This window comes from Gracilinanus agilis, chromosome 2 (assembly GCF_016433145.1).
Source record: "Gracilinanus agilis isolate LMUSP501 chromosome 2, AgileGrace, whole genome shotgun sequence".
Classification (NCBI taxonomy): Eukaryota; Metazoa; Chordata; class Mammalia; order Didelphimorphia; family Didelphidae; genus Gracilinanus; species Gracilinanus agilis.
The window spans coordinates 636,951,133-636,975,771 of record NC_058131.1 but is presented as its reverse complement, the minus strand read 5'-3'; the positions used below and the strand labels follow the sequence as shown (position 1 = coordinate 636,975,771).

Below are 24,639 nucleotides of genomic sequence, written 5' to 3'. Positions count from 1 at the left end.
TATAGTATTTGTTTTGTTCGTACATAATTTGTACTATCTCTTCCATTAGACTGAACTCTTTGAAAGCAGGGACTATCTCTGGCCTTTCTTTGTATCTTCAACTCTTGGCCATAGTGGATGCTTAATAAAAGTTTATTGATGGCTTGATACACAAGATTTAGAGATGAATAAAATGCTATAAACATTTTGTGGCAGCACTAATTTCTTTAGTTCAGCTAGAATAAGGACAGAAGGTACTGAATTCTTTTAAGTTTGTTCCTTCATTTCCAATCCACCTGTTTGCTCTTTGAAAAAGGTACATGTAATCTGTTTACAGAGATGTTGAGGGCCTCATCTCTCTCTATCTCTCTCTCTCTCTCTCTCTCTCTCTCTCTCTCTCTCTCTCTCTCTGAGTAGTGAAAATAGAAACAAGATTTGGTAACTGATTTTACAATGAGACTAGAAAACTCATTTCTCAGACTTTGAGAATAGAGAACAAAAATTTGCTCAGAACCCTTCTCTTTCATGAAATATCTCTGACACCCACCATACTCTTACATGTATCTTGAGAAACCTTTACTATAAGGTCTTGTCTGGGAAGTAGCTGCACTGGGCTCAAGGTAGGGGTAGCAAGCATTGAAGATGGAGGGCATTATTATTGGGGCAGAATAGTGTATCTTCTTGTTTCCCATAAAAGACATTATTAGATGCTGTTATAAGGCAGAGATGATATGAATCTGAAAAAAATTAAGCCATGCTAGAGGGCCCAGGCTATGAGAAACACTATTTTTTCCTACTAACTCCTGGCTATACCTTTGATGATTTTAAAATCCATGGAATGACACTTATAAAAAATAAAATCAACTTTACCATGTTTTACTAACACTGGCAATGCTATCACAGTAATCTTCCAGTAATGCTATCACAATTAATTCCTTATCTTTGGCCTAAGCACATTGGTCATTCTTTCTTAACTGATATTTAGTACAAATATGTATATATTATATATGTATGTATATACATATATTTTATTTATTCTTTCATAGTTCTTTCACTGATCTTTCTTGATTGATATTTAGTTCAGTGAAATATTCAATAAACAAATATATGTAAAGATCTAAACATTAATTGTTCATGAGTAGGACAAGCTAATATAATAAAAATTACAATCTTACCTAAATTAATTTACTTATTCAGTGCCATACCTATAAAACTACCAAAAAACTTTTATAGAACAAATATATATGTGGGCAAATGTAGTCAGGAAAGAATTATCAGTGTGGTTAGGTCAAAAATAAGAAATTAATATATAAATAATTAAACAATTACATATATGTATATATTACAAACTAATATATGTAATTAAATATGTATACATGTAGATATTACAAACATATGTACACATAGAAAACACACATACGTGTTGTTTGAACATTTCATTATCGATACAGATATAGAACATCTATACTAGTCACTGGATTAGCTACTGAGGATAAAAAATTAAATAAGACATTTTCCCTTTTGAATGGAGCTTATAATCTACTAAGGGCAGTAAGACATATATATATGAGTGACTATTAATAAATATCAGGTAGAATGCAAAAGTGTAATAAGAGGACCCCAAAAGGCTAGGAGAGTTCAGAAGCCAGATAGATGTGATGTAAACTGTGATATAAGAACATGATATAACCTTTGACATACCTGGAGGTGTAGAATTGAAGTTTCTTGCATCTGCTTGTATAGAAAAATAAAATGCCAATTAAAAAAAGCAAATAGAAAGTGAAGGAGAAAACATTTAATTGTGGAGGAGAGATTTTCAGCAGTTCAATTAGATAAAGATGGTTGGGCAAGGTGGAAGGGGCTGGAATTACTTCTAGTTAGGGCCCCTGCCAAACTTTAGAAATTGACAGATATTTAGAATTTAGAAAATCAGAATTTACTTTTAGAGATTTTAGAATTAAAATTAAAGTTAGGAGTTAAATTTAATTTAGAAATTACTCCTTATATAGTAACGAATACCTGAACAGATAACACCAGCATCTTCATGATGACCACAGTTGTGATTGGACCATCCAGAATGGGAGCATTCACCTAGGTAGCGTTCAGCCCCAGCACACTGCATATTGTCCAAGAGGATATTTCCTGAACCTGGACCAAAGTATGCTTCTCCAGGGGCTGACACAGGTTGTCCACATCCCAGCTGCCTGCATACTACCTCAGCTTCATTTAGATCCCACAGGTCATCACACACCGTGCCCCAGACATCTTGATAATGAACTTCCACTCGTCCTGCACATTGCCCCGAGCCACCCACTAGTCGTAGTTTTGGCCAGTCCGCTAAAGACAAAAAAAGAAGTTCATCGTAAACCTAAAAGTATTGTGTATACTTTGGATATTGTTGGAAAAGGACTGAACGTGGAAATAGAAGACAAGTTTGCATCTTTGCAATGCTCAAAAAGTGAGTTATCTTATTCCTCTGGGGCTTGGCTTCCCTGTCTGAAGATGAGGATTGTATTAAGTGATCTCTAAAGTCCCTTCCAACTTTAAATCTGAAGATCCTAGTAATCTATGTCCCTGGAGGTAGGAATTAGCAGCTGTTTTAGTTGAGCCAGGTGGGTTAGTACCTGATCTTTCTTGTATATTTCTATTATGGTCACTATGTTCTCAGATCACTAAGCTTCCTGGTAGTCTCTTCTTCACAAGAAATCAGAACTCATGCATTCATGGCAAGTGTGCTATCTTGCATAAAACGTATGAAGCTACTAGTAGGATATATGTTTTCAGTTGATTTATCAGCAGTAGGGATTTATTAAAGCTGAGTTATCCACATAATCTCCTATGTATTCCCCTCAGTTATGAATACTATTTTCATTTATTTATCAAAAAAATTTACTGAATACCTACTATGTGCCAGGCACTGTGCTAAGCACTGTGGGATACAAAAAGAGACAAAAGACAGTCCTTGCCCTCAAGGAGGTCACGTGATATATTGCTTAGAGAAAAAGGAATGTAGTTTGTCTCCATGGGACACAGTTGATTTCTGTGAGAGGTTAATTGGTTCACGTGTATATCAAAATTGCAACCTTTGGCATCCATAGCAATTTATTCTGAGTCAAACAATGGTTCTAGGAACTGGGCCAGATGTACTGCAATTACTAGAAGAATGGAGAATACTGAGTTGCAACTAGCAATTCTGGTGATCAGGTGCAAATACAGTCAATAAAGATTTTGTAGGGTTTGGGGAGAAAGTTCAGATTTAAAGAATACAAGGCCAGATGATAAGAGAGACCCTGAAGGGGGAAAGACCTCAGGTCACAATACTGCTGGGGCAAGCATAGCCAGGGGAAAGAGTGGTTCATGTGGAAATTCCCAATTTTAATCCTCTTTAAAAATTATACATTTAGCTTGTGCCCACTTGTTAAAGGAGTACATGTGCTATCAATGTCATCTAAATTTTGTGCTTGTACCAAATTTCTTAGTTTTGACTCTGGAATAATGTAATAATCCTACATCTAGATTTCCGATTCACCAGTGTCTTGTCATATGTATCCCCCCCCATACAAATTATCAAGCATAAGAAGTTTCAGGAACAATGTTGAACATCAAACTTTTTGGTGACTGGAGTAATATCTTACTAAATGGCATATTGGAGGCTTATAAGAGTTTTAATAATTTTCAAGTGTCCTGAATTAAACCAAGGACAAGTCAAAATGTTTGCTGAATTGTATTAAATTGAGTTAGATGCTGGAAGAACACATAACTCAGAACAATATCAAGATTTGGAAACACTGTAATGTTACCTCTTTCTGAAATATAGCTTTATGCATACCTGGATTGGTGTCATTTGAATCTTCAGAATCTGTTTTATAAAGAAATGAAAAATATCTATCAATGTTAACAGGAAATTTAAATATAGATAAGAAAGGTTTGGGGCTATCTCTTTTAAGGAATTTTTTTAGTCTGCCTTAGAATCAAAACTTTGTATTTGGTTCTGAGTCAGAAGAACATTAAGGACTAGGCAATGAAGATTAAGTGACTTGCCTGGGGTCGCATAGCTAGGAAATATCTGGGGTCAAATTTGAACCCAGGACCTCTCATTTCAGTTGGTTGAGAGTCACCAGCTGTTCCTTTGTATTTACTAAGTGAGTGGGTGTGTATTTCCTTAGCACAAGATTTGCTATGGGTGAAAGGCATTTATAATTTACTAAAACTTATTAATGTAGAGGGTTGTTAACATAGCTTCCATAAATGCTCCAAAGTACTGCTTTTGAAAAGATGTAGTATAATGTAACAGATAGCATGTTGGATCTGAAATCAGAAAGACCTCAGTTCAGATTTCTTTTCTGAAGCTTAGTAGCTGTGCAATCCTTGATATAATACTCAACTTTTATGCATCTCAGGGAAATTCCTGAAGAATATGGCTACTAACCCATAGACAAATTGAGATCTACAGAGATGGAGGGAATTCCCCCTCTAGTAGATTCTTGCCCTCCTAAAATTTCAGATCCTTTGTATATTTACATTACCTAGCTTCTCTCATTTAATCACCAAGAATCTTGACATAGTTGTTTTAATCATTGTTTTCCTTAATGTTTTCAGTGTTATATAGGAATATTTGAGTACTTTTCATAGTACTCAAATAAATCTACATTTTCATAGTAAAAAAACTCAAATGCTTTACAACATATGATAATCTAGCACTTGAAATATTATATTTCCAGGTTAGAATGATTCAAATAAAATTCCGTGCCGATAATTCTTAGTTATTATTTGTGTTTTTATCATTCTTTTGTCATATGTCAGTATGTTTGGTCCACAGGAGATATAATGAAGGAAGTGGCCTTTTGAGAGATTAAGTGTGTACCTGAACAGATGACACTGGCATCTTCATGGTGACCACAATTGTGGTCGTACCAATCAGAGTGGGAGCACTGCCCAAGGTAACTTTCAACTCCTGCACACTGCATGTTGTCCAGAAGAATTTTGCCTGAGCCTGGGCCAAAATGGGATTTCCCTGGGGCAGAAACAGCCTGTCCACATTTGAGCTGCCTGCATACAACTTCTGCTTCATTAAGGTCCCACAGGTCATCACACACAGTGCCCCAGTTCCCTTGGTAAAAGACTTCTACTCTTCCTGCACATCTCCCAGGACCATCAACCAGCCGCAGTTCTTGTGGGTCTCCTAAAGAAAGATACATGTTGACTATAACTATAAAGCACAACAACTCCCTTTTTCTCAGCTAACAGAAATCCTGAAACACCATTACCTTCCATCCCATCATTTAAAAATAGTTGGAGTTAAGTTTCACATCTCAAAATCAAGTTTATCTTCCTTGAAAAATTGAGGTTGACTTTAGGTTGTTTTTGACCATTGTCTTAATAGTTTTTTTGTTTATTCATCATCTTCATTCTATTTGAAGTCAGAGCCAACATTGCTTAATGGTTTTGGATAATCCTGAATATGTCAGTGTATTTGGATAAAAGCAACTGGGCAATGTCTAGATAGACACAGTCTACAAATGGTACAGATTCTACACAGACCCAACCATTGGTAACTAATTTAGTAATTAATTAACCATTCAGTAATGAATTTAGTAAATGAAAGAGGCATTCATATTATTTACCTGCTTTTGCTGTTATTATCCTGGGTGTGGTTGGAATGGCTGGGGAAACAAGAACCCCCCCATCACAAAACAAAATGAGACCTTCAAGCATGTAGATATTAGTTCTTCAAACATTATTATCTAATATATACTGCCCAAATATGCTAGATAGTTAGATAAATGGAGCATTTATTAAGCACTTTCTCTGTGATAGGCATCGTACTAAGTGGTAGGGGTACAACTACAAGCAAATAAGACAGTATTTACTCTCATGGAGTTTATATTCTGATGGATGCATAACAATACTTATAGAGGATCTAGAAAAGAATGGATTGAGAGGGGAGGCAAAAATTCAAAGAGTGAGTTGAGTCAGGAATGAAAAGAGCATAGCTGAAGCCATGCTAGCAAAGGAGGTCCTGGAGAGAGAGTCACCAAGCTGGAGAACAGAACTTCAGGAAAGAAGTTTCCCCACAATGGGAAGTCAACTAGAAAGAAGTTGAGGAAAAAAATTTGAAGAATGAGTCCTATTTGGAATGAAATGAGCATGGTAGGAGAATCTCTAGAAATGGTGGTCCAGAGTGAGGAGTCACTATTAATTAAAACTAAATTGTTTCAATGGGGCAGCTGGGTGGCTCAGTGGATTGAGAGCCAGACCTAGAGACAGGAGGTCCTAGGTTCAAATCCAGCCTCAGACACTTCCCAGCTGTGTGACCCTGGGCAAGTCACTTGACCCCCATTGCCTACCCTTACCAATCTTCCACCTATACGTCAATACACAGAAGTTAAGGGTTTAAAAAAATTTAAAAAAAAACAACTAAATTGTTTCTTTGTAATTTCCATACATTTATCCAGAGTCTGCCATTATTTTGCATCTATTTCTCACTTCATGTCCTTGGAACCCAGCAGGATTGATTTGTCCTCCATACTTCCTAGTCATTTAAGAAATTAATGCATTTTAAAAATTGCCATTCTATATTTAAAACAAAATGTAGAGCAACACAGTTGAGTACTGGATGTTGAGATAGAGGACAGAGCTATAAATTGGTAATTTTGGCAGCTTGGACAAGCATCACAAAAAGTACCTGGGATAGGTAGTAAGTCAAAATCAGTTTTAGGATGAAAAGATTTTGGGCCTCAGCACAGAAGGTCCTATGGGTGTCTGTCAATGAAAAGACACAAGTCCTTTAATACCAGCTGTTTTGGACAGAGATCCCAAGATATGGTAAGACTGCTCTTGGGAAGGCTACTGCCAGGGAAGGGAATAGGGCAATAAAGACCTTCAGTTTGGAGTAAGTAGATTGGAATATGCATTATATTGGGTAGCTTCCTCCTGTAATTCATTTATTCTTACTAAGTCCTAAGCCCAAGTTGTTTTCCCTGTTTAAAAACTTTACCCACTGAAGGATAACAAATGGTGCCAGTGTCTTCTAAATGTTATTTCCCTATAACTGACTTCTAAAGTCAGTTATAGTTATGGTTAAAGCTGGGTGACTATACTTATATGAATATGTGCAGAAATATCTAGGATCTCTAAATTATAATTGATAGAAAAAATAGAAACAGGAAGTAAAATAGATTATTAATACTCAGAGCTTAAGCACAACCCATCAGGAAAGAATACAGCATATTTATAAAAAATAAATTAAATATGGAATATGACTCACCTATTACATGTGGTGTCTTAGAAACAGTTTCTGTAAGTACAAGAAAATAATTATATGGCAAGAATTTTTAGAAATAAATTTTGATGATACATCATATATTAGGGAAAGGGCCTAGACCTGTAATTTCACTAGTATAAAGCTGTTCCTGATGAGGAAACTCTCTCTATCAGAGCAGGTTAGCATCTTTTCTTTCTGCAACATATAGATAGGCCAGTGGTTCCCAAACTTTTTTGGCCTACCGCCCTCTTTCCAGAAAAAATATTACTTAGCCCCTTTGAAATTAATTTTTTAAAAATTTTAATAGCAATTAATAGGAAAGATAAATGCACCTGTGGCCATCACCGCTTTCCTGGATCACTACAGCACCCACCAGGGGGTGGTAGCACCCACTTTGGGAATCACTGATATAGGCTAGAGAATTGCCTGTGGTGGTAGGCATTTAAGTGACTTGCCTAGGCTCACACAACCATTATGTGCCAGATGAAGGGGCTTCTTTATTATGTAATGCTGCCTCCATATCATTAATAATTCTTTTTTAAAACATAAGGAGGTGAAATCAAAAGAGATGATTTTTCAAAATGATATGTATTTCTAATGTCATATAGGATAGGGGCTCAAGACAAAGTATGAATATATATTTAGGTTAGATTTCTACTCCTAGAGAACATTTTATCTTAATCTTTCCAGATCTGTAGTTGTAGAAAAATAAAACTACCTAATCAAGTTACTTTAAGGAACACTTTTCATAAGTTGTAGATTACCACAAGTTATTACTATTACTTATATTAGTATTATATTGCATTCTATATTATTATATGGTAGTATATCTCATAAATATTATATCTTATACTCACATTATATCTCATAGTATATCCCTACTAGCAGCTGGTACATCAGCAGGATGTCAATATTTGCTTCTTAATTGAGTGCAAAGGAGTATGTCACTGTGAAATTGGACATCATGTTTTTTTTATTCTTACCTTTGGAAACAGTATAATAATAAGCAACAAAGTTCTTTCCTATATTGTTGTAATTGCAGTAGTACACGAGTGTCATTGTGTTAGAAGAGGAAGCGAATGTGAGACGAATCCCCTTACAAGTCCTCCCCAGGAAATCAGAAGAAAATCGATCTCCGTCCAGGATTTCAAAATATTCATTAGTGCAGTCCAGGCTATGGAAGCAAATTCACACGTTTATTCTTCTCCATAGTAGAGAAGTCGATACTGATGTTGTATGGATTATAGATACTTTGTTTTTTAAAAATAGCCACATTACTGTATCAAATGGACAGAGATAATAATCACTGGCATCTAAATAGCACTTTAAGATTTACAGGCACTTGGCACATATTATCTCCGTAGAATGTCACATAGCCCTGAACAATAGATAAATAATATCATCCCCACTTTACAGATGAGTCAGCTGAGGATCGGAGAAGTTATATGAGTGAAAGGCAGCAGGCTAGAGTGGAATGAGTGCTGGGATTCAGATGTTCAGTTCCAGTCCTTTGTGCGATCTTGGGCAAGATGTTTAACCTTAACCTTAATCTAAACCTTAGTCTTCTTATCGGTAAGATGGAGATGACAATAATGACCTGGTTCCTAGATTGTTTGTAAGGATAAAAATGACTTAAAACAGCAGTTAATGTGAACATTCAGTATTGTGTGATGACTTGGGGAGAACAGATCAGAAGTGAGATAAACAGGGGGATTAGAGCCCATCTTCCTCAAGACAAGTTCAGTACTTGGTTACTTACCATAAAGGACTAGCTCTTTCCAATCTCTATGTAGCCCTGTTTTTTCTTTATCTCATTTTAAATGCTCATGGCAGCTATTGTTATAAACACTAATATTTATAGCGATTTCTATGCTTATTTCATTAAGATAAGATTGAGGGATTAAGTTCCTTTGTATTTCTGCCATTAGTGGTGGAATTTCCCAATGGAATCTCTGGGATCTAATAAGTAAGTTTTCACCCAATATTTCCAGGAACCAGACCACCACACCACTTTTGTGCATTGCTAAGCCATGCTACTTTAAAAGGAGTCCCAATCTTAACTTTTTTTTTTTTGTTATTCAGTCATTTTTCAGTCATGTCCAAGGTATCTCTATACTAGTGAAATTTCAGTCCAAGCCCTTTCCCTAATATATGAAATATCATCCAAATGTATTTGTAAATGTTACCTCTAATAATAAGAGTCCTGTAGCCTCAGTGGCTACAACATATGCCCCTATTTTGGGGTTTCCTTGGCAAAGATATTGGAATGGTTTGTTATTTCCTTCTCAAGCTTATTTTTCAGATGAAGAAACTGAGGCAAACAGGGTTTAAGTGACTTGCCCAGGGTCACACAGCTAGCAACTATCTGAGGCCAGATTTAAACTTGAGAAGATGAATCATCCTGTCTCAGGCCCAGAACTCTAAGCATTATGATCTCATCTAGCTGCCACTTTCAACTCCAATTCCTCGTTAAGAATTTCCTTTCCTTCTTAGAACATAAGCTTTTGAGGACAGAGATTGTGTTGCTGGTTTACACTTGCATTCTTAGCTTTTACCACCATTCCTGGCAATAAATAAATATGTATCTACTCAGACAGATTTTGACTCAATATGAAGAGAAAAATTGCTAATAATTAGAGCTATTCCAAAGTTTGATGGTCTTGCTCATTAGAGAGTGAATTCTCCCCCCTGAAGTTATTCAAGTGGGTGAGAAACTTGACAAATGCATGCCAAAGATTTTATAGAAGGAATTCATGTCTGAGGTATGTGTTAGACTACCTAAGGGGTACGAAAAGATCGCATCAGTGAACTAACATTTCTGGAAATTACCTAGCATCCTGGGAGATCTGGACTTTTTTATAACTAACTATTCAAATGCCTGATTTTTTAAAATTTTCCTTGTAGGAAAGGAAACAATGTAGAGTTTTAAAAGATGCTGACAGTTTAGAAAAAAGAAAGACAAAATAATCAAAAGCAGGAATAGTTTAGCCGAGCTGATCCCAGAGAACAGATTTCAAGAACTAGTGACTCTTGCCCAACACACCAGAATCGTTTTGCTTTACTAACTGCCTGAGATTATACCAGCTAGAGATCCATTTGGGTCGATCAATATACTTTTTAAAAAAAATGGAAAATAACTCTGAGAGAGTTAGGAGCTCTCAGGGATTCTTTCATTCTTGTGAAATAGTTTGTTTAGCTTGCGTTTCTTTTAATACCATCTGTGCTTTGGGAATGAGGGTTTGAATTGAGGGAGAAAGGAAACAGACAATATTATAGTTTATAGGGGAATGAGGAAGGTGGAAAGCAGGAATTAAGATATCCAGAGGTACTTGTTTTTTGAGGCCTTTGGAGCACTAGGAATTGGGTGCTAAAAGGGAAGAGTTCTTCCAAATTAATAGTATTCCAAGAATAAATTTCATTTATTTCTAAATTTTGTCTATGACCAACCCTATACCAGAAAAGGGAGAACAAACATATTCTTCTTTCTTCTTCTCCTTCCTATATTACATGCTCATAACCTTCCCCTACTTCCAGGATTCAGAACTCAAGATATTTTATTCTGAATATCAGAATTCAAGTACATTGTGGATTAAATAGGCTTCTGTGGGTTGGCCTAAGAACCCAGCTCCTTAGCCCAATATTGTTTCAATGGGAAAAAGCAGTCAAAATTCCAAACTGGACTAACATTAATGTTTAGAATAAAAACTTTTCATAGGAACCACTTGTATTTGCCTGATAGGCTTTGTGGAGATAGTATGGCTTTACTAATTGTTATTTTCAGAGCTACAACAAATACTTTTGTGGGGGGGGGCAGCTAGGTAGCTTCGTGGATAGAGAACTAGTTCTCGAGGCAAGAAGACTTGAGTTCAAATCCAGCCTCATCCAATTTACTACCTGTGTGACCTTGGGCAAATCACTTAATGATTATTTGTCTTAATCCACTGGAGAAGGAAATGGTAAACAACTGGAATATTTTTGTCAAGGAGACCCATGGACAATATGGTTCAGGGATCATGAAGAGTTGGACATGACCAAACAATAACTAAGTTTCACGAAATATATCTGTAGTAGAAAATCAAATTGTATCATAGTGGGAAAAAACTAAGACAAATTAAGTTTGAGGGGGAAAATCCTGGGACATTGTAGGACAACTGCTGAGGAGGTCATAGTTGACAGAGTACAATAGGATCAGAATGGAGAGAAAGTCATCAGGGGATTAGCCACAAGGGGCAGGGAGGTCAAACTGTTAGGTAAATTCCTAACTCAGTGCTACATTTAGTTATTTCTATGCTTTAGTCATTCAGGTATTTTCTGAAACCATCTAAATTATAGTGCCTTTAGGAAAAGTCCTAATTCCCTTTTCCTAGATGTATGGGACTAATTGTACCTTCTTTATGATGTTTGGGTAAAAACAATGAAAAGTTTCTATAATGAAAAATTTCTGTAAGAAAAAAATAAAAGCTAAGTCCTAGTCAATTGTCTGACCATATAAAACAATATTTCGATTTAACAATATTGCAATAAAAGTAATAATGACTATAGTTAGTACCTTGAATGGCATCTCATCATTTAACTTTTTATAATTAAAAATAGAATGACAGGCCTAGAGACAGGAGGTCCTAGGTTCAAACCCGGCCTCAGCCACTTCCCTGCTGTGTGACCCTGGGCAAGTCACTTGACCCCCATTGCCCACCCTTACCAATCTTCCACCTATGAGACAATACACCGAAGTACAAGGGTTTAAAAAAAAATAGAATGAACTGAAACATAGGATGGATTCCATTTAAAGTTAAAATATAGAAGAATATTTTATTCTCCTTTACCAAGGAGAAATTCTAGAGGACTAATGATTGGAATTATAAATGCTAGGCCAACACTATGTTGCTAGTATACTTTATACTTACTTAAGATAAGGAAATGCCAGCATTATGTAATCAGATGAATTGGCCTTTATTTCCCAAATGCATGTTATGTTGTCATGCATTTCATGTTGGGGAGGGTTTCTAATTGATCCAGATGTATTTGAAATGATGCCACCACAGGAAGATTTTCCTACATGTAGAAAGAAGACATTTTAAAAGTTATTTTGTATTTTTGTTAGCATTTGGCTTTCACCATCATCTTTCAGGGTCATCTCAGGTGCTCCTCACTACAAGAAAACTCCGACAACTCCCACCTCCAGTTCTTCACGTTCTCTCCCTTCTAAGATTCTCTTATATTTACTTCTTTTCCAACTGAATGTAAGGTTCTTGAGAGCAGGAATTGTTTTTGTCTTTGAATCCCCAGAACCTTGCTCAGTGCTTAGCATATCTGATAGGTACATATTTTTAATTGAATTGAATCATAAATCCTACATTTAATATCCTGCTCACTTCATTACAGTAAAATTCTCATGGGTCATACATAACATTTCTGTGCTTTGGGTGAAAGATATAGAATGAAAGAAACATAGAAAATTAGAGAATTATGCATATATGTCAACTTGGAAATGTCGCTCACTTGTTCTATTGTTTTTGAAAACAAATACATATACATACATATGAACGTGTATATATATATATATATATATATATACAGACACACATATATGCATATATATATACATATATATATATATATATATATATATAGTAACTTGAGATCTTTGTGCTTAGTTTGCTTCTTTCCTTGTACTTTTGCTCTATTGTCTGATAATGCTTATCAGTCCTAATGGTCTCATTACTCATTTTAATCAGCAATCAACTGCTTAATCTGCTTAATTGTTTTAAGGGAAATTCTGGCAAATGTATAAATGCTCTTTCTTTTTATACAAATCTAACACTTATCACTCACCATAAGTAGATCATGCACTTTAAGTTACTTTTCTAGTAGTGGCAACATGGCAACACAGTTCAGCTATATTAAACTCCTAGTCAACCCTCCATGGGACCTACAATACTCCTGAGTGCTACCAGTCTCCCTGGTTATCAGTTGCTATCTTAGAAGATTCCCTTACTTAGTTTCTCTGGAACTTCAGCTAGACAATGATAAAACATGATAAATCATGATGTATACTCTATTAACTAGAACAAAGTTGGTAGGAAGCTTACCATTTATCTTTCCAGGGATAGCCAGTGGAATAGCTGTCAAAATAAACAGAAGAAAAAAGCATTTTTAAGACTTTGGCTCATTATATTCATGTCACAAAATACAAAAGAAAATAAAAAAATAAAATTCTAGTTCTGTGACACATACCAGAAGGAGCAGAGGCTGAGAGATTTAGGCTTAACTTTAGAGTTTGCTTTTATGGGAATGAAGGAATATTTCTTCCCTCGCAAAGACTTAAGTCTCCTTAGGTACCTCTCTGGAAGGAACTCATACATTAACAGAGTAGATATATAGATATCTAGCATGAAATGTATCTTTTCTTTCCTCCCCTATTTCCCCCACATCCCTCTTCTGTCCACAGGGTCATGCTACTTGAAATTCAGCATTTGAGACATTCCTTTGGATTAACTCATTGCTGCCTCCAGGCTTCTTCTTTTTAAAATATAGATGCTTCTAGAAGGTACATACATGTATAAATGACATATTAAACTCCTAACATAGAATAAAAGAGTTGGAAGAGACCTCAGCAGCTATTTAGACCAAATCTTTCCTTCCTTCCTTCTCTCTCTCTCTCTCTCTCTCTCTCTCTCTCTCTCTCTCTCTCTCTGTTTCTTCCTTCCTTTTCTTTCTTTCTTTCTTTCTTTCTTTCTTTCTTTCTTTCTTTCTTTGCCTGTGATTGTACTGATTTCATCTTGATAACTAAGGAGATACAAGGCCAGAGCTAAGTTTGAATATTAAAGAATTGATATCCCTTCCTTTTGCTTCTCTTCGTGCTTTTCCTGCTTGTTAGAGGGCAAAGCAAAAACTTATGAGCTATCAAGTAAGGGGAGGAGCTGAAAAATTCATTATCTCTAACCTATCTTCTATGTTTTCTTGAGCTCATGATGTCTTTAATTCTTTCATAGTTATTTTCTCATCAATTTCCTGATATTAGGGGACAAGTATTTTGTAAGGGCTGTAAATCAGCTGACTTGTGTGACCAGGTGATCCATCAAATTATGAGTAATCATAACTGAAAAGTCTATTAGAGGTATGGTGACCGTGGAAGCATCTGCAGAGCGAGAGGGGAGATCTTTGTGGATAAATAGATGAAGAGTGATAGTCAACAGAAGAAAGATGTTTGCTGAAGGTACCATTTCCTAAGAGTATCTAGTCCAGTGAGCAAGGGAGGACCTTATCTATCATCTAAATTATATCCAGAAGCAAACTTAGTGGAGACTCTGTGAAAAGAGAAAATGATTTCCAGAGCCAGAAGTTAGGAGACAGATCTTGTTTTCTACACATGTATTTCATTTCCATTATACTTTAAGTCTGAGCCCTGACTCCCTGGGACCTTGCAGGTATGCAAGGGGAGAATGAACTCTGGTTTGGACAGTTCGTTTTGCAACTATTGTTCTTACTATACTTTCTCAGTAAATATCTCTTTGTAAAAGCTAATAAAGTTCTATTGGTTGATTTATATTAGAGGGCATGCTACATGGGAGCTTATGACCAACAGTACTAGAAATCCCAGCCCCTCTGGGTTAATAAAATCCTGAGGGGTGAATAAATCATTTCCATCTAGGTAACTAAAACTGTTAATCCAATGGGAGTTGGGAAATTGAACTCAGAAGTCATATTATAAGATAGAATACAAACTCCTCTATTTGGCATTGAAAGCCTTCCACAGTCTAGTTATAGTTTACTTTTCCAGATTGATTTCACTTTAGTATCCCTCATGCACTATACGTACAAGCTATAATGGTATATACCTTTTGTAGCTTTTACAGCATTCCATCTCTAACCCCTGTGCTCTTTGGACACCCTGAAATCTAGGCAATGGATATTCTTTATCCACAAAGGTTTCCCTTTGTGGATGATCAAGGCAAATGCCCTCAAGTTATTTTAGATCTTTTCCAGGAGTCTCTGCAATTTCTCTTGGTCTGGATGAAATCAGTACAATCGCAGGCAATCCTTTTTGCACTTGTATTCTGCTGGATGCCCTCCATCAAAATGGCACAATTGTATATTTCCATGATGTACACAAATAGGATTGGATCTTATATTCTCTATATCTTTCAGTTAATTGTGAACTGATAAAGGTTTCACTTCTTGGCCATCTCTATACCATACCAAATGATGTATGGTCATCATTTTCAATGCCCATTTCTCTTCCCTTCCTCCTCATCCTTGGGCCTTGAACTGTGCTATTGAGACACTCGTCTCTAATAGGTGAGCATTTGGCTTATCTTGCCTAGATCCAGCTCTCTATGCCTTTTTCTAACAATTTCTCTATACTATGCTTATATTCTGGTCATTATTCTTATCTTTCTTCCTTCCTCCTAATCCTCATATCAGAATCTTAGACTTTATCCCTGTGTTATTGGACTTTGTAGATAAACTTTCAACTTATTTTAACTGCAGATTTCTATGCCACTTCCTTTACCTCTATATCAAGTTGCCACATACCTACCCCTTTCTTCTTTCTAGATCTTATGTGTTGTTTCTCCTATTAAAATGTAAGGTTCTTTAGGTAGAGACCACCTTACTTATTTAATTTGTATTCCCAATACTTAGTACAGTGTCGAGTATATAAGAAATGTGCTGAATAAATCCTCTCTATATTTTCTGTCTATCTACCCATGTATCTTCTTGTTCTCTATGAATAATCTTGATTCTTACATAAATGACTCATAAGTTTTTTGTATTAAAGTGAGAATAGGCATATAGGTCAGTAGTTATAGATACTTATTGGTTACTTTTTTGTTATTAATAAATTCCAATTTTTCCCATGCCTTTGGTATCTTCTCTTCCTTCAGATACATTGTATATTTGTCTCTGAGCACCCTCTTCTGTATATTTTAGCACAAATATCCTTTATACTTAGTCCAGTCCAGTAAGGCTGCTTTTCATATCTTTGTTCCCTTTAGTGCCATTTCTCCCTTTCTTTTAAGCACATCCAAAACTGTGATGTTAGGCTGCAAATGTGGAGGTTCCACTGTTCTTAATGGAAAAACAGTTTATTTTGATAATTTTCTAAATTGTTTCCATTTTTCTTTTTCCTTTGTTTTGATCATCTTTCCATTTTTATCCTTAAATGCCCTTAACATGATTTTAGTCACATAGCTTGCCAAGCTTTCTTTAAGTTGGTTTTACAAACTCTATTACTTCTCTGCTTTATAATACAATACTTATAATCATTAATCTTTGTAATATTTTACAAATATATTTATATTATGACCTGGTTTTGCCTTTGGCAGCTATTTCTTGCAATTCAGTAAATGTCAGATGTTTGCCTATTAAAGGACTTTCTGGCCTTCTTTGGTTTTCTTATTTCAGCAATTTACATTGATTGAACTTCTAGATAAATTCTTATGCCTAGCATACAGTAAACATTTAGTAAGTACCTTCTGTCTAAGTTGGTGTCATTTTTGCTGTCCATGTCTCATTTTAATTTTTAATTATGCATCACACTTATTGTGAAAGGCTCATAATGTTTAACAATCAAACAGCAAGTGAATTTGTAACCTCAACAGAAACTTTGCTTCTTCTTTGCTTACCTAATATGACCAAGGACTAGCTCCTGAAATGACATTCCCAGCTAGTTTATTTTCTTTAACTTTTGCCATGAGCACAGGACAGACTATGAAATTTCACAAAGTGATAGAGTTGGAAAAATGGTACTGTAGCTTCATAAAGATTTCTGAAATTTCCAAAGGAACATTAACCTTTGGGCATAAAGGCACTGTGGTTTTGGGTAGTGGAAATAACACTAGTCAAAAGACCTAGGTTTGCATACTGGTACCATTTACTAACCATGTGACCTTGACTTTGAGTAGCCCATTTACCTTCCTGGAGACTTAATTTCCTTGTCAGTAAGGTGGAGATTATAGTACTTGACTTGCTATTTCCCAAGGGCATTGTGATGGTCCAAATGAATAATGGATTTAAAAGCACTTAAAAAATCATAGAGTGCTATTTAAATAAAAACATTATTTTATTAGCAAGTTTGATTCTCCCTTATTTTGGAGAATGCATAAATTTAGGAATGTAAGATGATGGAGTCTAAAGATATTATAAAATTGACATGATAATCACCCCCAAAAAGAGAGATACAGAAAATAAATGCCTAAATGGCAGTAGATTAAGCAAAAGCGTTGCCTTACTTTCTGATAAATGGGATGTATGAAAGACAGCACTCTTTTTTAGAGATTAGAGCAGCTACTCTAGTAGTTTGTAATGTGACAAAATGGAGCTGATATCACTTCTATTAGTACTTTAGATCTAGTTCTGTTCTCTATAATGTCCATTTTAGCTCTTTGTTGCAAGATACTCTCCTAATGGAAAGAGCAAAGCATTTGGAGTTGGAAGACCTGGGATCAAATCCTAGCTCTGTAATTTACTAGGCATTTGATTAAGAGAATTATTTATTGTTAGTAAGTTATTTATTATTAGTAAGCCTCAGTTTCCTCAGGTGTAAAATCCAGAAAAGAATACTTGTATTATTTACCTTGTGGGGTTTATGTGAGGCTCAAATGAGAGATAGTGTATGCCAAAAATCTTTGCACATTGTAAAGTGCTGCATAAATTTTATTCTTACCTATTTATTCTTATTCTTATTACCTTATTAATACCTATAAAAAGTTGTCTCACAAACTAAATTATATATCTTGCGAGCCTATAGCAGTTTAGTTTACCTTTTAGCACCTGGAATAAAATTAGACCTTTTACTGGTTGTTAGCAAAAATGCATCATTTCATTTGTCAATTTATTGGTATCTAAATATATTTATGTATAATCTAGTAGAGTTGCTTGTCAATCCTGGGATGGGAGAGAATAAGGAGAAGGAAAAAACATGAATCATGTAATCATGGGAAAAATTTTAAACAGATAATAAAGAAAAAATATTGGTATCTATCCCTATTGAATGTTCACTCTTTCCCTTTAGACATTTAAGAGAATGCAGGAAAAGGATAGTTTGTCACTTTGAGAAATGTCCTTTCTTGTATCCTCAGCACTTAGTACACTGCTTAGTATAATGTAGGCACTTAATAAATGTTTATTGAATTGAACTGAATTGAAATTTGTCCTCTGATACATGCCATCTGAGTGATGCTGGGCAACTTATTTAATGTCTTAGTGTACCAAGCAACTCTCTAAGTCTACAGGTTGTATAAGAGATGCAGATCAGAATTGCTAGAGAGGGTTACTGCACTGACAATTCTCTACAAAGATGAAATTTTAGATCTGGGTCAAAAGGGAAAAATAAATGTACTTAAAATCTTTTCATAAATACCAGGAAACTGAAGTCCTTTATAACAATTGTCTTGTTCAGAATAGTCTGTCCCTTTGATATTACATAAATCAGGCTATCTCAACCAAGGGACTATTTGGCCAAATGAAGTCATGTCTTAAAAAACTAAATCGTAGGAAATATTTAGGAAAATATTACAGACTATATATATATTATACATTACCATATGTATGCCAAATGTCAGGTTGTATTTAAGCACACAGATGTTTGGCACTGTGAAGAAAAAGTCTACATTATATGCCATATGAGTCTTTAATCTCTCACCATATGTTGTTCAGTTGTTTCATTTGTGTCTGACTCTTTGTGACACCATTGGGGGTTTTCTTAACAAAGATAATGGAGTGGTTTGCCATGTCCTTCTCCAGCTCATTTTATAGACGAGGAAACAGAGACAAACAGTGTTATTTGATTCTTTCGGGGTCACACAGCTAGTAAGTGTCAGATCAGATTTGAACTCAGAAAGATGAATCTTCCTGACTACAAACCTGTGCACTATGGTACCTAGCAGCTCTATGAACTCACTAAAAATTTCCATTTTACAAATGGAGAAACTAAGGCAAACAGCAGTTAAGTGACTTGCCTAGAGTCATATATGAAGTAAGTGTCTGAGACCAGATTTCAACTCAAGTCTTCTTGATGTGAAGAATCATTTTGTTATTTGAATAGCAATGTCATAAAATATCAACTTTACTTGTGAAAATAGTGTTCTTGGAAATAAATACCCCAATGTTAAATAACTTTACCAAAGAAAGTTATCTGCTGGTGTGCTTGTTGAATGAACATTAATAGAGAGGGTATGGAAGTGGATAGTTAAGGAGCTAGTAATATCATAAATTGAGAAAAAAATTTTCCATGTTGGATTTTTTAAAAAAATTTACTTTCATGGAAAAAAAAACCTTTAAAACACCAGTACAACTTGAAGGCCTCTCAGATAATATTTTCCTTATCATTTTTCAACCCCAGTATTGACTCACTAGATAGTGTGTATGTTGAGTGAGTAGTTGATGGCTCTGGTAATGCCATGAAAGCTGATGAATCATAGGCTTTTGTGAAAAAAATAATGAGGTTTCTATCATGCTGAGATGTTGATACTTAATGAGGATACTAATGAATATTTATGTATGCAATCTGGAAATGAATTATATTTTTATTGAATTAACATTATCAGTTTGTTATTCATATCCACATATTTGACATATATTTCATTTTCATATATTTTATATCAATATTTTAATATTAATGAACTATTTATGACTACTCATTTACTGATGCTATTTTATATTTGGTATAGTTTTATTCTTATTGACTAATGGCTTTTAAAATGTTGGTTTACCCCTGCAATGGCTGTGATATATTGTCTGATGGAATATTAGTACTGTAAAGATAGATTGTGTTTTCTTACAAGTAGCTTGATTATTTATTGTATTTTACATATTTTACTATTTAAAACATTTGCTCAAAAATGTCATCATATCTATGGAATTCTCTTGCCTAGTCTAGTAATCTTGTCAAAAAATGGAAGTCAGATTAGTTTGGCATGATCTATTCTCCATGAAATCATTCTGACTCCTACTGCTCACCTTTTCCCTTTCTAAACACTCACATACCATCCCTTTAATAATATGCTCCATTACTTTGCCAGAAATTGAATTCAAGCTCAATTAGGTATACTCAAGGGACTACTTAATAGGATGAGGTAATGTCTCTACAATCAAATTCTAAGCAATATATATGAAAAAAATATTTTCCAAATATCTATCAACTTAATCTCTGGGGGAATGTTAATAACAACTTGCATGTTTTTCAATTTCAGGTTTTAAAGTACTTTCACAAATATCATTTCATAAATCTTCATGACAGCATTGTGAAAAAGAGAGCAGTTATCCCCATGTTAACGTGAAGAATCAGATACTTAAAAGGCCAATGGATTTGCTAAAGAACACATAGTCAATAGGTGGTAATGTTAAGCTCCAAATCCAGTTCTTTTGGCTCTGAATTTGGTATCCTGTTTACTATGCTTGCTGACTCCTGAGAAAAGAAACATCCATAGATTTGGCATTGTGCTTCCACAGCTTCAGCAAACTGATATTTATGTGTACATACATATATACTTGCATAGTACCTTCCCTTTAAATAATTTGGATCAAAAGAGAATTTAAACATCTTTCATCATACCTGTTGCTAGATTAACAGAGGAATCATCACCTGTCATGTAAAGAAAAACAGAATATTAACATGAATCAACCAAAGATCATTTAACCAATATGTATTGATTAATATGTGAAAAAAGTCAACAGATCAATGTGTCTCTTCACTTTGAAAGAATGTGTGTTAGTTACATATTCTGTTATTCTCCTGTCTCTAGTACTCCAACATTCTTGGACTACACGTATTTGAGAAAATAAGAAATTGCCCTTAGAGAAGAAGAAAGAAACGAACCTGAGCAGATGACCCCAGCATCTTCCTGGTGCCCGCAGTTGTGGGCATCCCAGCCCACATGAGAGCACTGCCCCAGATGACTCTCATTCCCTGTACATTGTACGTTGTCCAGAAGGATTTTTCCTGAGCCTGCTCCAAAGTGCGCTCCTCTCAGGGCTGAAATGGACTGACCACACTGCAACTGTCGACACACCACATCAGCCCCATTCTTGTCCCAGAGGTCATCACACACCGTCCCCCAGATTCCTTGATAGTGAACTTCCACACGTCCAGAACACCTTCCAGGCCCATTCATGAGCCTCACTTCTATCCAGTCATCTAAGGAAATACAGTGGTGGAAATTCATGTATTTTCTATAATATTAAATTTTTTTCTGGTCCTCTCTCTAAGGTGGTTTGAGGCATATATCATATATTTCTCAATCTCCAGCAATGAGCATACCAATTTTATAAGTTTGAGCACCAGAAAATTATTTTACCCAGGTTCAGAATCTTTTCTTTCCATTTGCCTGAGATAATAGGCATTTTTCTTTGGAACAATATTTATGGTCCAACTCTTTTACCTTTTAATACAAGAGATATGGAAGGGATGAAATTTAGAAATACAGTGTCAGAATGATGACATGAATAATGATAAATGAATGCTCCCCCTAGAGGCTACAACATTCACAAACCCCTTCTCTGGGTTTGGTGCAAATATCATTATTTCCATGTAAAAGATGAGTTATTGACTTTCAGAGATATGAGATGATCTCCTCAAGGTTACCCAGCAAGTTAGGGGCCAGGATAATACTTCACCATATTACTACTTATTCTAAATTCAACACTTGTGAAATTTAATGAACATTAACTCTGAACATACATAAAATTTTCTTAGAAAGAAGACATTCAGATTATATTGAACAAATCCTCAGGGAACCCTACAGAAAACTCATTCCAGCATTCAAGATGACAGCTTTCCTGCCCATTAGGAGACTTTCATCTAATTAAAAGGTAACAAGGACTCAACAACAACAAAAATAATAGCAAAATCTAGTAGAAGAGAAAATGAGAAAATTATTTTAAAATTCATTTTTTCTATATGAGTTTTCCCATAATGTAAAAAGCCATGTTGGCAATTAAATAGTTCATTCACAGTTTCTTGTTGGTCTTTCTCAAACACTTGAATACTAGAACTCACTATTTGCTCTACTGTTTCCTCTACACCCCCAATAGCTCCAAGGTAGTTTTAGGCAGGAGTTTTAGGTGAAAAGACCTCGGTTCAGTACTAGAAATGCTTACCCAAGTATCACAATGGCTTGCCTGTTGGCTTGTCTGCTAGTTGAACATTCTTAGGCTCTTACACATAGCAAATGCTTGATCAATGCTCCATAATTAATTAGAAAATAAAAAATCATGAAAATTATTAAACTTAAAAGCTCTGGCTTAATGTCTTAACTATCAGTTTTTGACTTGTCTCCCTGAAATAGAAATGCAAGAAGCTCTCCTGTGGCAGGACAACTGAGCAATTTTAGATAGAATCCTCATAACCTTAAAATATTTACTCTGTCTACATTGTTCATATGAGCTCTTTAAACATCTGTACACTCCTATCATGCAAGGAACTGCTAACTACAATGAGTAATGCTTTGAATAGCCAAATCTTTAGTTACATTTGAGGGGAAGAATGTAGGAATTTCTCCACCTGGGAAAGTTGTTTTAGGAAACATCCAGATGTCTGGAATCATGTAGAATAAGCATTCAAAATTATGGCAGAACTTTTTAGCTTGCATCTAGCTGTTTTTTTTCTTTAACTAGTCGGCATGAAGATATAGCATAAACACTGCAATATATACAAAATGCTATTTGAGAGTCCCTTTTCTGAATTAAGAGGAGGCATCACTTCCAGATAGAGGGAAGTGATAATGACACTGTATTCTGCCTTCATCAGCCACTGTCTGGATTATTATATTTAGTTCCAGGAATCACGGTTTAAAAAGATTTATAGGCTAGAAAGAGTCTAGAGGGAACTAAGATGGCAGAGTAGAAGCAAGGAGCTCAAAATCACCATGGGAATCTTCTCCAAGCAATCTTAAAATAATGCCATAAAACAAACACAGCAGTGAAAGAATCAGCAGAGTGAAGCAACTTTCATAAAGAAAACAACTTAAAAGGTAGACTGAGAGCATCTGGGACACTGGGGTAAGAGGGGAGCATAGCCAACAGGAGGCTACAGCAAGGAGTAAGGAGCAAGCAAATAGCAAGCACCTCCCTTAACTCCATATCTACTGTTCCATGTTCTGAACCTGAGCCTAAGCCAACATACAGATCCTGAGACCCTACTTGGGCCAACAGCAGTGCAACCGAATACACGCCCCCATAGAGTTCCAAGTAAACCTGTGGTGAGGGTCAGGACTTCTAGCCTGGGGCAGTATGTGCTGCTCAGCCTGATCTGTGTGGGCCCAGAGTGAGGCCAGGAGTCCCAGTTCAGGATGGTAGTAAGGACCTAAATCCCAGTTTGGGACAGTTAGTAGACTCAGAGCTGGGCCCTGATCCCCAACAGGGGCAGTCCTCAGGGTGCTATCATGCAAGGTGCTAGCTTGCAGGAGCATGGCTGACCCTTGCCAAAGCTCAAGGCAGAGCATCAGGGCAGGGTAGTCTGGGAAGTCTTAGTGTGCTATGTGGGTGTGCCTAAAGGGATTAAGGCCAGAGTGAGACCAAAAGCCCATGCGAAGTCTGAGGCTAGAATTTGAGCCTTCAGCAAATTCAGGGGGTGAGTGAATCAGCTGTGGGAGGTGGCTCTCAGAGCTCCCAGACCACAGGACATCATACTACCTTGGAAGAACTGAAACTTGCAGAAACCTAGAAATAAGGCTAAGGGAAGCATCAAGAGAGGACTGAAGTTTAAGAGAGTGTCCTCTCCTTCTAGAGAACAGAGCCTACCTTTAAAATAAAAGTGAAAGTCAAAAAAAGGGCTGGGAAAATGAGTAAACATGAAAAAATACCTAAGCATAGAAAAATTTTATGACAACAAAGAGCAAGGCAGAGACACAGAAGGGGACAGTGAAAACAAAGCAAACACAAGCAAGCTCCAAAGAAAAATATGAATTTGATTTAGATTTTGGAAGAGCTCAAAAAAGATTTTAAAAATCAATTAAGAGAGGCAAAGGAAATATGGGGAAGAGAAATGAAAGCAATGCAAGAAGAAGTAGGTCAAATAAAAAAAAAGAGGCTCAAAAGCTCATGGAAGAAAATAATTTCTTAAAAATTAGAATTGGGCAACTAGATACAAATGACTTCATAGGACATCAAGAAATAATAAAACAAAATCCAAGGATGAAAAAACATGAAATACCTCATTGAAAAAACAACTTACATGGAAAATAGATCAAGAGACAATTTAAGAATTACTGGACTACATAAAAGCTATGATAAAAAAAGAGTCTAGAGAAGAGCAATTAGGATGGTTAAGGGTTTTGAGTTGGTGTCTTGATTGACTCAAGGAACAAGGCATGTCTAGCTTAAAGATGAGAGGACTCAGAAGGAACATTATACTTGTGTTTTAGCCAGTGATGGGCACTGGGCAAACTATGGTGCAG

General features: G+C 35.7%; 1 protein-coding gene across 1 annotated transcript in view; it reads right to left on the bottom strand.

Annotated features, from left to right (window-relative positions):
• Positions 1–21,357, bottom strand: part of LOC123234276 (putative DMBT1-like protein) — a 44,844-nt gene extending 23,487 nt beyond the window's left edge. Inside the window, exons 1-7 of the mRNA XM_044660197.1 lie at positions 21,063–21,357; positions 20,799–20,828; positions 12,148–12,295; positions 8,227–8,417; positions 7,247–7,276; positions 4,844–5,161; positions 1,999–2,316 (exon numbers count right to left, since the gene is read on the bottom strand). Of these exons, the coding sequence (XP_044516132.1) occupies positions 1,999–2,316; positions 4,844–5,161; positions 7,247–7,276; positions 8,227–8,417; positions 12,148–12,295; positions 20,799–20,828; positions 21,063–21,357 (1,330 nt within the window). The remainder of the gene's footprint in view (positions 1–1,998; positions 2,317–4,843; positions 5,162–7,246; positions 7,277–8,226; positions 8,418–12,147; positions 12,296–20,798; positions 20,829–21,062) is intronic.
• Positions 21,358–24,639: the final 3,282 nt, after the last annotated feature.